Source organism: Bactrocera latifrons, unplaced genomic scaffold (genome assembly GCF_001853355.1).
Source record: "Bactrocera latifrons isolate USDA-ARS-PBARC rearing strain unplaced genomic scaffold, ASM185335v1 scaffold_83, whole genome shotgun sequence".
Classification (NCBI taxonomy): domain Eukaryota; kingdom Metazoa; phylum Arthropoda; class Insecta; order Diptera; family Tephritidae; genus Bactrocera; species Bactrocera latifrons.
In genome coordinates this window covers 497,878-510,908 of record NW_017537523.1, presented here as the reverse complement: position 1 = coordinate 510,908, position 13,031 = coordinate 497,878, and the positions used below count along the sequence as shown (strand labels likewise).

At 37.9% G+C, this 13,031-nt stretch overlaps 3 protein-coding genes across 3 annotated transcripts in view; all 3 read right to left on the bottom strand.

Annotated features, from left to right (window-relative positions):
- LOC108977035 (alpha-amylase-related protein-like) overlaps positions 1-1,262 on the bottom strand; it is a gene marked incomplete in the record, with an annotated part of 2,518 nt that extends 1,256 nt beyond the window's left edge. The window contains 3 exon segments of the mRNA XM_018946529.1: positions 1-456; positions 514-987; positions 1,058-1,262. Coding sequence (XP_018802074.1) covers positions 1-456; positions 514-987; positions 1,058-1,249 — 1,122 coding nt within the window.
- Positions 1,263-7,847: 6,585 nt separating this feature from the next.
- LOC108977036 (alpha-amylase-related protein) lies at positions 7,848-9,616 on the bottom strand. The gene is made up of 3 exons (XM_018946530.1): positions 9,407-9,616; positions 8,880-9,353; positions 7,848-8,815 (listed from the first exon to the last, which is right to left on the bottom strand). The coding sequence occupies exons 1-3, from the start codon at positions 9,596-9,598 to the stop codon at positions 7,988-7,990; spliced, it is 1,494 nt and encodes a 497-aa protein (XP_018802075.1). The 5' UTR covers positions 9,599-9,616; the 3' UTR covers positions 7,848-7,987.
- Positions 9,617-11,167: 1,551 nt separating this feature from the next.
- LOC108977032 (sodium channel protein Nach) overlaps positions 11,168-13,031 on the bottom strand; it is a 4,352-nt gene continuing 2,488 nt past the window's right edge. The window contains exons 3-7 of the mRNA XM_018946525.1: positions 12,342-12,632; positions 11,820-12,268; positions 11,622-11,748; positions 11,405-11,508; positions 11,168-11,322 (exon numbers count right to left, since the gene is read on the bottom strand). Of these exons, the coding sequence (XP_018802070.1) occupies positions 11,168-11,322; positions 11,405-11,508; positions 11,622-11,748; positions 11,820-12,268; positions 12,342-12,632 (1,126 nt within the window). The remainder of the gene's footprint in view (positions 11,323-11,404; positions 11,509-11,621; positions 11,749-11,819; positions 12,269-12,341; positions 12,633-13,031) is intronic.

Sequence of the window (13,031 nt, the reverse complement as noted above, 5' to 3'; positions counted from 1 at the left end):
GTCGAACTCTGGTGAGAGTATTTGTTCATTTTCATCGGCTGGTGGTGCCTGATCATGATCTTGGAAATCAAAAGAGCTCATCACGCGCATTATGCCGTAGGGGTAGGCTAAGGCAAAAGCGTTGGCCATTTTGTATTGTTTGGCATTTTTATATGTGAGCACATTGTTACCTTCGCGCTGATTATCGTGATTATCGACAAAGACGAAAGCGTGCTCAGAGGGTAAGAAGCTCCACTCAGGACCCCAATTACGCAGCCACTTAAKTTGATTATAACCACGAAACGCACCACCTATTTCCTCCGAGAAACGAAACTCTGTCACAGCGCCCAGCGGACTATACTCGTATTTGCTGATCTGTTCGAAACCATAATCGACGACTTCTTGATAGACGAAAGGACGCGTATTGCGCGCGAAACCATGCGCGATGTTCAGATCATGCATGCTCTCATAAATTAGCTGTAAAGAAATTTAAAATTAGAATCATGTGAAGTCATAGTTTTGGTATGACACTACCTTCAAATCTTTCGCCGGCACATGCTTGGCAGCATCTACACGGAACCCCGCCGCACCTAACTCAATGAGGTGATTCAGAAACCCTAGCAGTTTTGCACGTACACGGTCACTAGTCTGATCCAAATCTTTCAGGCACACCAACTCACAATTTTGCACTTGAAAACGGTCATTCCAATCCTGTATATCACAGGTCGAATGAAAATCCTGCTCTGTATAAGGCACGGCGGGAAAGTACTTCGCATTTGGATAGGCAATCGAGCCGCCCGTACCAGAGACGACACCATCATACGAGGCAGCCATATGATTGAGCAGCACATCGACGTAAATACGCACGCCAACAGCGTTACATCTGCGCACCATATCGGCGAACTCGGTCTCATTGCCGGAACGTGTAATCAGTTTGTACGAGACCGGCTGATAACGCTCCCACCACGGCCGTCCAGCGACCACTACATTCTCAGCGACGGGTGAGACCTGTTTAAGTTGATTGGTGAATTCAATAAATCAATGCTCGTTTAAGTTGTTATTATCAGTTTGCGTTCACCTGTACGCCGGCATAACCGCGCGGCGCTAAAAAGCGCTCACACTCTCTGGCTATATCCGTCCACTTCCATTCGAAGAGATGTACAATGGTATTTCGCTCAGCCCACCAGTGTGGCTCGTGTTGCGCCGCGACTACGGCGATAAGTGTCAGCAAGCCCAGACCGACATAACCCAAAATATTAGTTTTAAGCATTTAAAGCGCATTTGTGCTGACCGTTATACAGCGCGTGTACACACTAATCGGACTTTCCGAGCAACTCGGTGTTTTTATACGGGTTTGCGCGTGTCTAACACTTATCATGTGGTTATCTACTGATAACTATTTGCAAGTAATTGCAAGATACTCTCGTTGCTTTGTATAATGCTACAAAAACAATGTCAAGGGATTGTGTGTTCTGAGGACCAAGCGTGACTATAATCGGGTCCTCTCCTAAAGAATTTATGTTCTATCAGAACCTTTTGTTTTACTACTATTTACAATACAGGAGAGACAATCAGTGATTTTTGAAAAGTTTGAACCGCTTCGTAGCGCTAATTATAGAATTTGGGGGTAAATCATTATTTATCATGACTAATAAATTTTATTAGCCAAATGCTTGATTAAAATTTATTGAACAATTGATTTCATTGTGACTTGGCGAAATCTATACACCGTGCAACAAAATAAGAACTTCAAATTCCACAGTTAATGCAGCAAGACTTAAATGCATTAAGAATATAATAGAATAAAACAACTAGATTAGCAAAGAGTAACCTGAAGAGATTCTACACCTGCAATTTCATGCAGAAATAAGAAAAAACGTTAACCTTCGTTATCCTTCACAGGTGCATTTCTGTTAGTAACGATGTGTTCAGTTTGTATGGAAGCTATATGCTATAGTAATCCGTTCTGAACAATTTTTTTTTTGAAGATTATATTGTTATCTTAAGCAGTAGTCCAAATTTCGTGAAGATAACACGTTCAATTTGTATAGCAGCTATATGATATATTGGTCCGATATCGGCAGATCCGACAAATGAGCAGCTTTTCGAAGAGAAAATCACGTTTGCAAAATTTCAAAACGATATCTTATAAACTGAGGGACTAGTTCGTATATATACAGACAGACAGACAGACGGACATGGCTAAATCGACTCAGCTCGACACACTGATCATTTATATATATACTTTATAGGGTCTCCGAACCTTCCTTCTGGGTGTTAAAACTTCGTGATAAACTTAATATACCCTGTTCAGGGTATAAAAATAACGGTTTGGTATGGTTTGTGGTGCGGTAGAATAAACAGTTCATATTTCATCAAATATGATGCCAGTGAGAAGGTAATGGCGATCGTTATGAGGCCATGTTAAACAACTATTTGATACCTGAAATTGGAGCTCGTGATCTCTGGGACATTTTGTTTCAACAATATGGCGACACTTCCCACACATCGCTGCAATGAATGGATTTATAGACGGWACACTTCGGTGAGCAGATGATTTCGATTGGCCCCCAAGATCGTGTGATACACTGTTAGTTCGTTGTAAAGTCTATGTTCGATTCATTGAAACAGAACATCACGCGTGTCATTCGCCAGTTACCATTCGAAATGATTGGTTGAGTCACCGAAAATTGGACTCAACGGATGGAATATCTGAGACGTAGCAGTGGATAACAAAGTTGCGCCATATTTTAAGCCATCTTTTTTGCCGCTATTCTACCAATAGAAGCTCAAACCAGCAGAACTATTAAGATTTCTTCTTGTCCGAAAATATGTCGTATTCCCACTTMTTTTTTCAGTGCATATATTTTGGAGTAAACGCCAACCTCTCTTCTTTTTGTATCTTCGATAAGCTTGGTCGCCCACGCACTTACTGAGTTTTCACATTTATAAAGGCGTCACTAAGGCAAGACGGGATCAACGAGTGCACCGTTAAGACTACAGCAAACAGCAAACTTATAGTGTCGTGGCATACACTTTTTAGCTATACTTTACTTTTATTATGAAAACTTTTAAACATTTTAATTGCGTTTAATCAAATGTCTATGGTTGTATATATTTTTTTTTATATTAAAATAAAGAAATTTTAGAAATTATATAAATTTTAAAGGATTTTACCACAAGAACCCTGGATATATTTGAAATAATTTTTTTAGACCAAAATTGTTCAACCGATTACTGAATTCAAGTGAAATGAAAGTTCAAACACAATTTTTTATAAGATAATTGATCCATGGTCACTGTTCGGTTCCGGGTCAAGATTAACTATGATTATACTTATATTCGGTTAAATTAGTTCCAAACTTTTTAGAGAAAATGAAATTTGAGTGGTATAAGGTCGGTTCGATATCATTGTAAATGATCTTCCACTAATCAGTTTTCAGTTGAAGGAGAATACTCGAATAATTACCAAAATCTGTAAGCCAAAGAAATACAAATAAAACGTCCTGAATAAGAATCTCCGGCGCTCTCGTTACGTCGTTGCTCTCGCACTCTCTACTCGCACATTGCTCTACGCACAGCTATCCGCTAAGACAATGGACTATTTTTCYCTCAGAAACAAGTAATTTTCTGTGATGTGTTTCCCATCGATAACCAAACATTTCAAGTTCTCCTGGGCCATTAATCACATTTATTTAGAGTATTGAGATAAGGTCGTAAAGTTACTGAAAAAGGTAATAATAGACTATAAATAATGAGTACGAGATTATGCGAGATAAGTCCATAAGACTTAGAAACAGGCACAAAAGTGTAACATCGGTTAAAAATCAGTTATGGGATTATTTAAAATATGCAACACTTAAGTGTATAGATCTAATGAAAAAAATCTCCAATAATCAATAAACGGTATGAGTKTGTTAAAACTAAATAAATAAAGCAAATGGGTCTGACATTCTACATATTATGACTAGTTTAATTATGAATTACTTGCATTTTCGCTTCTCTCTCACAAAAACGATAGTTGAATTGATTGTTTGATTGATTTCTCAAGCAAACCTCGACGCTCCTTATCATTAGGCTGCATTCAGATGAGAACTTGTTGTCGCTTATTATCAACGATTTCGTTCAGAATTATATTGCGATACGAAAGAAATTGCAGAAAATTGTACGACTCACTTCTGTCACATGAGCGACACCTTGGCCGAAAACTTGAGTCAAATAATTTTGTGCAGTTTCACTCAGTTTCATTCATATCACATTCTCATTCTTGTGCACTTCATGAATGCGACKCATAAACATATTTTTATTAAGCTTTTCTAAAACTGAGCATAAGCGGCATCGTCTCTTCGTCTTTCCTCATCGTTTACTCGGCTACAAGAACCGTTTACAGAGAGTTCTCTATCAATTTAAGATTAAGTTTGTTTATAGCTTAATAAACTTCGACTACTATCATAAAAAATGTAAATCCCTTTTAGTTTGACGATTTATGTAAATGCCATAATTTATAATGAAATATATTTCAGTTACTTATTTTGTTATCTTATTGTACGAGTACAATTTTTAACCGGCACTTGTCGAAATGACTGCACAGTTTTATTAGGGGAAGGCCATTGATATACATTTTAATATTTAACAATTACTCATTGGTRAACTCTTGTCGAAACGAATAAACGATTTCCGAAGTGCAATACAAATTCGTATTCGTAATATTTATGAGACATTATATTGATTCAAATAAGATAATAGTAGAAAAATATAAGGAGCTAACGAATTCTGAAGAGCAAATTTTTTTTTTTATCTTATCAGGTGTCATCTAATAGAAAATATAACAAAGGTGCACTCAATTGATAAAAAAAAAATTTGTTAGAGAAAGAGTAACTATATACATATATGTTATATATTTCTTTTATATACTTCACCAATTAAAAATAACTTTGAAACATTTTGGAAAAGTGGGCGTGGCCCGCTCTCTAATAAGGTTAATGTACATATCTCCTAAAYCACCAACATTAGCCAAGCTAAGCTCAAATATTMKAAAAACTTCTACCGACAGTGTGAAAATGGATGAAGTCGGATGATAATCCTGTTTAGTCCTCATGTAATGATACTGTTAAAAACTACTAAAAGCGCGGTAAATCAATAACACTAATGTTAACCTTTTAGATGCAATCACATAGCTCAAGGCMMAACCGATTKCAACCAAATTTGGTACGTGACATTCAACTGACATATAATAMAATGTTAAAATTCATTTGAGACTTTCACTTTCCAGTACACAAACCAAGATTGAATTATTGTATAAGGCCAAAACTTTGAATCAATGGTAAGTTTGAGGTCGGCCACTGTATGAGCAAAAATTTTCCAAGTCGAACCAAAACTGTTCAACMCCCAAGCGCTGAATATGTGGACCAAGTGAATATAGTTGACTTTTTACCAAAAAATATCGGTCAATGTTTGGGATATATAATTGGAATTCAGACAGAACTTCCCTTAGCCCCCATACAACTGATATAAAGATTTTCGGACTTCCGGATGAATTTATACGGATTATATCGGTCAATATATGAGTCCTCTTAATAGAGTTTAGAGAGCGTGTTTTTCTACAGACCTAGAATTTCCCAGAAGGATAGCTGTCAAAGTAAAAAAAACATAAGTGTTTGTTCTCTTTATTTTATTGTACTCTAGCAACAAAAGCAAACACCGGAATAGCATTTGTAAATCAAATAAATTTATTTCTGCTATAAGGGTCACTTCATTAAGTAAAACAKTACGTACGAGGTTTGCTAAAAAAGGATCGCAAACTTTTTATTTCTTAAGAAAGTGCGTATTTATTCATGATTATCTATTTTGTCCCCGTATTTTGTCCAAAGTAAGAATCCCCCAGATATATTATTCAACTGGGTATTTTTTCTATCTCAAAGAATTTAAAAAAAATATGTTTTTTTTGTGATTTTGTTTAGCTCCTCCTTCGATGCAGTTTTTATCGCCTCAATTGTAGCGTAGCGTCGTCCTTTTTGGGAACAAAAAAGTCAAAGGGAGACAGATCTGGGGAATACGGTGACCTTAGCATCATTAATGTGTTGTTTCTGAACAAGTATTCGCGTATAAGCAACGATGAGTGAGCAAGGGCGGTTCTTCGAGGAATCTGGAGTTTCTCGCGAATGCCTTCATTTGAATTGCACATAGCTTACGTAYGACTTAGCTCTTAAGAAAACTTTTAGCAAAACCCATTCTTATTCGTCCTAATTTGTCGCGCTTCTTTCGGTCTTGGCTAATGCGGTAACTTTCATTGGGATAATCGAGCTTTAGTCTCCACGTCACAAGTATAAACCCCCTATTCGTAAAAAGTTATGATCCTCTGTAGCAGATCGGGGTCGTTGCAGACTGAAAACCACATTTTTTTAGCAATGTAAACGGGAGGCTGTTTTTGGTTGAAAAAGAGCTGTTTTGGTGCAAACTTCGCAGCAACCCGACCCATACCCAAAGCTGCGCTTAAAATCAAATGACACCAACCAATGGATATGTTTAGCATCTTAGCTTCACTATATGCGCCAGTTGCAGAAGCGCACTTAATTTTGTTTTTCACACAAAGTTTTATACAGATTCCTTGAACCATTTTCTGGAATAAGCAAAAGTTGAAGGCAAACTAAAATGCGTCCTGGTAAAACAGCTGTCAAAAATTAAGTGAACATTCAAAATGGCCAACCTTGACAACAATGGATATGAGTACCAACATAATGCAACAAAACAATCGAATCCCGCGAATGTATAAAATATGCGTACTTTTTGTACAAACCTCGTATTTGAAGTATGAACAATACTTAGGAGACTCCTGGCTATCTAACATCGGCAAAAGGCTACTGCTGGAGTGATTTGTATGACCTACGGCAAAGGTATTGCTGTTACATACTTTTACAACTAAACGACGAGATGGCACATGGTTGGAACCAACATGATAATGGGTGATTCAAAACAAAAAAAAAAAAAAAAAAAAAAATTTCTTTTGGTACTCTGAAAAATGGGTTCCTAGACACCTCCAAGGAAGCCTCTTCAAGAATGATTTCTTAATTGTAACGGGTCCTCCTATTTGAAATTTTCTATTTTTTCTTATTATCATATAGAAAACTTTATATATCGCTTTCAACTACTTGAAAAAATATCTTGTTTCTTAGGTTTTGTAGGAAATTGAATGCTCTACAAAAAAGGTCTGTACGGTTTTTTCGTAAAGCCAACCGTTTCAAAGATATTAACAGTTAAAGTTTGATTATTTTTGGGAAGGTTTTCTTATTTCTTATGAATTTTATAACTCAATGAAATAAAATCATTATGAAAAAAAAAAGTTTTTTTTGAATCACCCTAATGACCAGTCTTGAGCTMTACAAGCAAATTATTAGCCAACACGTCAAAATTTATAGTCCAAACRCTAAATTTTTCCAGTGACATAAACCAAAGTAACTGTTGGTGCCATCATTATATAATGATATTGGCCTCTCAATTAACAATTATAACGATTATGCTGAAATGGTGGTGCACATTTCGAACTATCTCCAATATGCTTTAAGAATACCGGTTGAAAAATAATCTCTCTACATATTATATAGTTTATTAATCAATGAGATTTTGATTTTGAATGATTTTGAAACGTTTTTTTTATTACTTTCAAGTTATGAACTCAGGCAGTGGTATTGGTGTCCAGATAGGGGATATCCTCCTATTCCTATAGGAGATTCCTATAGAATATAGTCCATTGGAATGATACAAAAAGAGAAGAGAAGAGAATAAAAACTTTTACCAGATATAAGGTTGCATAGTATTTACGTTCCTCATTGTATTATATAAGCCGTATGAGAAAAGAAGAGATCAATAAATGAAATCGGTAAGTACTACTTTATTATTTTCCAGCGGAGACGAATTTGCGAAATGTACGATTATGTGGTGAACTACGTGGATAGATTTTCATTAAAAAATGTATAGCTAAGTACATTTGCTTTCAGACTCTATTGTTAGTTTACAACTTCGCATTCACATGTACAGCTAAAACGCCATCGAACTCATTAGCTCCCAAATTAATATCGGCATAACCCCAGTCGTCCACAACCACCGTTTTACTCGTGCATTTCCCGTTCACCAGTGCACCAGAGATCACATCACAGTAAACACCCGCAGGCAGACAAGTATRTAARCGCTCCTTCAKATCCCAGCTGTTACCATTGAAGGCGATAAAACCACGGTTGCCACGACAGAAGGCTATTTGRYTATCGTCATTGTCCCACCAATTGGACACATCGGTGCCGCGCACYGCATTCTTGAAGCCCACCATATTATAGATTTGACGCCAGCGGTGTTCACATACCCAACCATTAACACAAGCGCCATCTGCGTCGAACTCTGGTGAGAGTATTTGTTCATTTTCATCGGCAGGTGGTGCCTGATCACGATCTTGAAAATCAAAGGAGCTCATTACGCGCGTTATGCCATATGGGTAGGCTAATGCGAATGCGGTAGCCATTTTGTATTGTTTGGCATTTTTATATGTGAGCACATTGCCACCGTCGCGTTGATTATCGTGATTATCGACAAAGACGAAAGCGTGCTCAGAAGGTAAGAAGCTCCACTCAGGACCCCAATTACGCAACCACTTAAGTTGATTATAACCACGAAAGGCGCCACCTATTTCTTCCGAGAAACGAAATTCTGTCACAGCACCCAGCGGACTGTACTCATATTTATTCACAGTTTCGTGACCATGATCGATGACTTCCTGATAGATGAAAGGACGCGCATTGYGTGGGAAGCCATGTGCGATGTTGAGATCACGTACACTATCATAGATGATCTATATTGCAGAATGGTACAGAGTTATGAATAAAACTAAAAAGCTAATGAAAGTAAAGCATTACCTTCAAATCTTCCGCAGGCACATGCTTGGCGGCATCCACACGGAAACCCGCCACACCTAACTGAATCAAATGATCGAGAAACTCCATGAGACGTTCGCGCACCCATTCACTACTCTGATCCAAATCCTTTAAACTAACTAGTTCACAGTTCTGTACTTGAAAACGGTCGTTCCAGTCATAAATATCACAGCTTGAATGAAAGTCTATTTCACCGTAGGGCACAGCAGGGAAATCCTTCGTACTTGGATTGGCAATCGAGCCGCCTGTGCCATGCACGGTGCCCTCATGTGAGGCAGCCATATGATTGAGCAGCACATCGACGTAAATACGCACGCCGACGTTGTTACATCTGCGCACCATATCGGCGAACTCGGTCTCATTACCAGAACGTGTAAGCAGTTTGTATGAGACCGGCTGGTAACGCTCCCACCACGGCCGTCCGGAAATCACTACATTCTCAGCGACGGGTGAGACCTGTGTGCGGAGCGTATATTTTTTGTATTTAATTCGCGTTTTAAGCTTCTTACCTGCACGCCAGCAAAGCCGCGTGGCGCTAAAAACCCTTCACACTCCTTCGCTATATCCGCCCACTTCCATTCGAAGAGATGTACAATAGTGTTGCGATTACCCCACCAATGTGGCTCATGTTGTGCCTCGATTATGCCGCTGAGCAAAAGCAGGACGAGTGTTATTTGACCCAATATATTGTGTTTCTTCATTTCTTGTAAATTTTAGCTCCGTTATTCATTGACGCTCGGAACTTAAAAATACTATGTGCGCTGCTGGGGATCTCTTTGTTCTTTATAGCCTTGGTTGGSAAAATAATGCAGCTTATCGTCGCCTTATCAACTAATAACAGTAGTATTAAACTGCCAATTTCGGTAATATAAAGAATCAAATATGATTTCGGYTGCTATAAAACCGTTATTGCTTATAACTTCCTCACCACAAAAGTGTGCTGCCTGAGATAAGAACTTCTTCGGCCGGTTTGTAAACAAACTTTTGATTTAAAATCAAAMATTTTTTCAATGGAATTTAGCTTATAATAAGAAGCCATACAATCCTAATAAAGGGTGATCCAAGTGGAGGTAATTTGTGCAGTAGCTTTTTTGGACAGATCGCACATAATTCGTGTCAAGCTGTTATGTTATTTTTGTTCAGTACTGTTTGGCATTTTATCATGGAAAGACTTACGTCTGAAAAACGTTGAAAAATCGTTTATCTTCTTCATTCTGTAAAGAATCTTGAGACTTGGATATTTTTCGACCGTATATATAGTGCGCAATGTAGAAAAGAAACTGAGAGTGTTTACGAACACCGTAGAGAGTTGATTCGGCGCCGTTCGCAGCAATTCGGACTGACGTATAAAACGACCTGACGCATTTTATGTCGGGATCTCAAATTAAAAGCGTACAAAATACATCTTGTGCAAGAACTGAATCCCCTCGACCTTCCCCAGCGACATCTCTTCGCTCTATAGATTCTTGAAAAGTTTCAAGAAGATCCAACGCTTTTGAGCCAAAGTTTGTTCAACGATGTGGTCCATTTCTGGCTCAATGGCAAGCAAAATTACCGCATTTGGGACAAAGAGCATCTGAAGAGATTCAAGAGTTGTCATTTCATCCAGAAAAAAAGCGGTTTGCTCTGGTTTGTTGACCGGTGGAATCATCGGTCCATATTTCTTCAAAAATTATGCCGGTGAGAACGTAATCGTCAATGGGGACCGTTATCGCGTCATGATAACCCACTATTTGATGCCTGAAATTGAAGCTCGTGACCTCGCCGACATTTGGTTTCAACATGATTTATTGAGAGGGCGCTTAGGTAAGCAGATAATTTCACGTTTTGGGCCCGTCGATTGGTCACCAAGATCGTTTGATATCACAGGGTTACACCTTTTCCTGTGAGGATATGTAAAAGATTTTAAATGCAGAAGATTCGTGGTCCTTTGCGCATTGGCAACAGCGAATGCCGAAGTCGATGGAACAATGAACTGAACGAGACATAAGACGTCATTGACATGGTTCAGCGAAAGAAGAGACAGCGGCTCTGAGTCCGAGCTTGTGAACTTTCAGATTATTGAGAATGATGACTCTGAGTTTTTATTACCATTAGTGATACCTTAATGACTCTATTGTGAGCTGAATTGAGATAGAAATGTATATTTATTGTATAAAATGATATTTTCGTCAATCAGCTTAGATTTGAATATAGTTGTCGAGTTTTATATTGATATTTTACTGAAAATATTTCAAAAATTTGGAAATAATAATTTAAATATGCTTCGCTTATAATTCAAGCTTTTTCGAAATACGAAGCTTTTCACGAGCTTTTGTCTCCTGTAGATAATACTTTCTGAAGACAACTGTTATATAGTAGAAAACTTCGACAATTGAGACCACACTGATACCAACAAACAGACTGAAAGCGCTGCCCAAGTTAGCTAAAAATTATATAAAAATAATAAAGATTATTGGCATCGACTAAGACTTATGAAATTTTGCTTCATATGGGTAGATACTAACAAACCAGTGTCACCATGCTTGTGAGTAGATCACGACGCACACGTAGGTATACTTGGCTGTTGAAGTATATATGAATGACGGAGTGGTTATCCTGCACACCGGCACTATAAGTGTGTAAAATGTAAAAGTTTTCTTTTTTTATCGATATATGTATGTATTAACGATATAGAAATATATATTTTTCTATGAAGTAGAGAAACGAACTTCGTCAACTTACTAAAACTCATCCACTGTCGGTATATCAATCTGCAATTCGGCACTGGTCAGTTCCACATTGTACTGGATTGATTCGCACGAATTCGGGCAATAACATTGATCTTTTCGATAACGTCCCACTATCGTGGCTATAAAGTACATAATACTTACGTATTAATTAAAAAATTGTTACTTTTCTTATAATTTAATTTGCACCCACTGAAATTTGCCAACAAGCATGGTATATCCTTGATAGCGCATATACGTTCCTTTGTGTTATTCATGTAGAAGAAATACGTTACGCAACCGCACATTCTAAGTGTATTCTCCACACGGCATTCCAGTATACAATTACTACCCACAAATTTCTCGAAATGTTTGAGTGGAAATTCATCCGGCAACACACATTGCCGCTCGTCTATCGACAGTGCTTTAACTGCACGCGAACAATATGTCTCAACGGGTCGTACACCGACGAAAGTCTCCTGCTTAAGTGGTGTAAATTTGATGACAGAGTGCGCAGAAGGGTAACCATCATTCTCCGAGAGTAACACTTTAAAACCATCCGAGGAAAGACCCAATTCGCCATAGTCCGAGTCATTGTAGTACAGTATCATTGAGAGACCATCGAAGAGGCCGGCGTGCGTAGTCTTTGCAGTGTAGTTCAAACTGTGAGGTTAGGCAAAGAGTGAGGCAAAAGAGAGCTAACTATCTGGGTATATACAAATACAGCAATTCTCACCCCGGCTGATTGAGATTGAAGGAACAGCAGTAGCCGTAATATGTGCGCGATATTTCTATGATTTTCCTGCAATCTACAATTCGCCACATAAAACGGCAGCGAAAGAAGATATCTGAACAGTTCCATTGTAGATGTTGCATAAATGTCAATATGCTGATATTATTAACGTCGATCAGACTCTGTAGCAATACAATATCTTCCGTGGCATAGGTATAATCGTCGTTAATAAAACCGAAATATGTTGGCAAAACTTTCATTATCATGGTTGTATTTGTGCCGGGTGGAAGCTTGCTGTGGAAAGAGTATTTTGAATCCATAAGAGAAATGTGTTAATAATTATTTTAACAAGTAAGGAAAGACTAAGTTCGGGTGTCACCGAACATTTTATACTCTCTCATGATAAAGTGATAATCGAGATTTCAGGCGTGGTTGTGAACCGATTTCACCCATATATGGTACATGTCATCAGAGTGTTAAGAAAATATTATATACCGAATTTCATTGAAATCGGTAGAGTAGTTCCAGAGATATGGTTTTTGGTCCATAAGHGGGCGACGCCACGCCCATTTTCAATTTAAAAAAAAAAGCTTCCTTCTAACATTTCTTCCGTAAAATTTAGTGTTTCTGACGTTTTTTGTTAGTCGGTTAACGCACTTTTAGTGATTTTCAACATAACCTTTGTATGGGAGG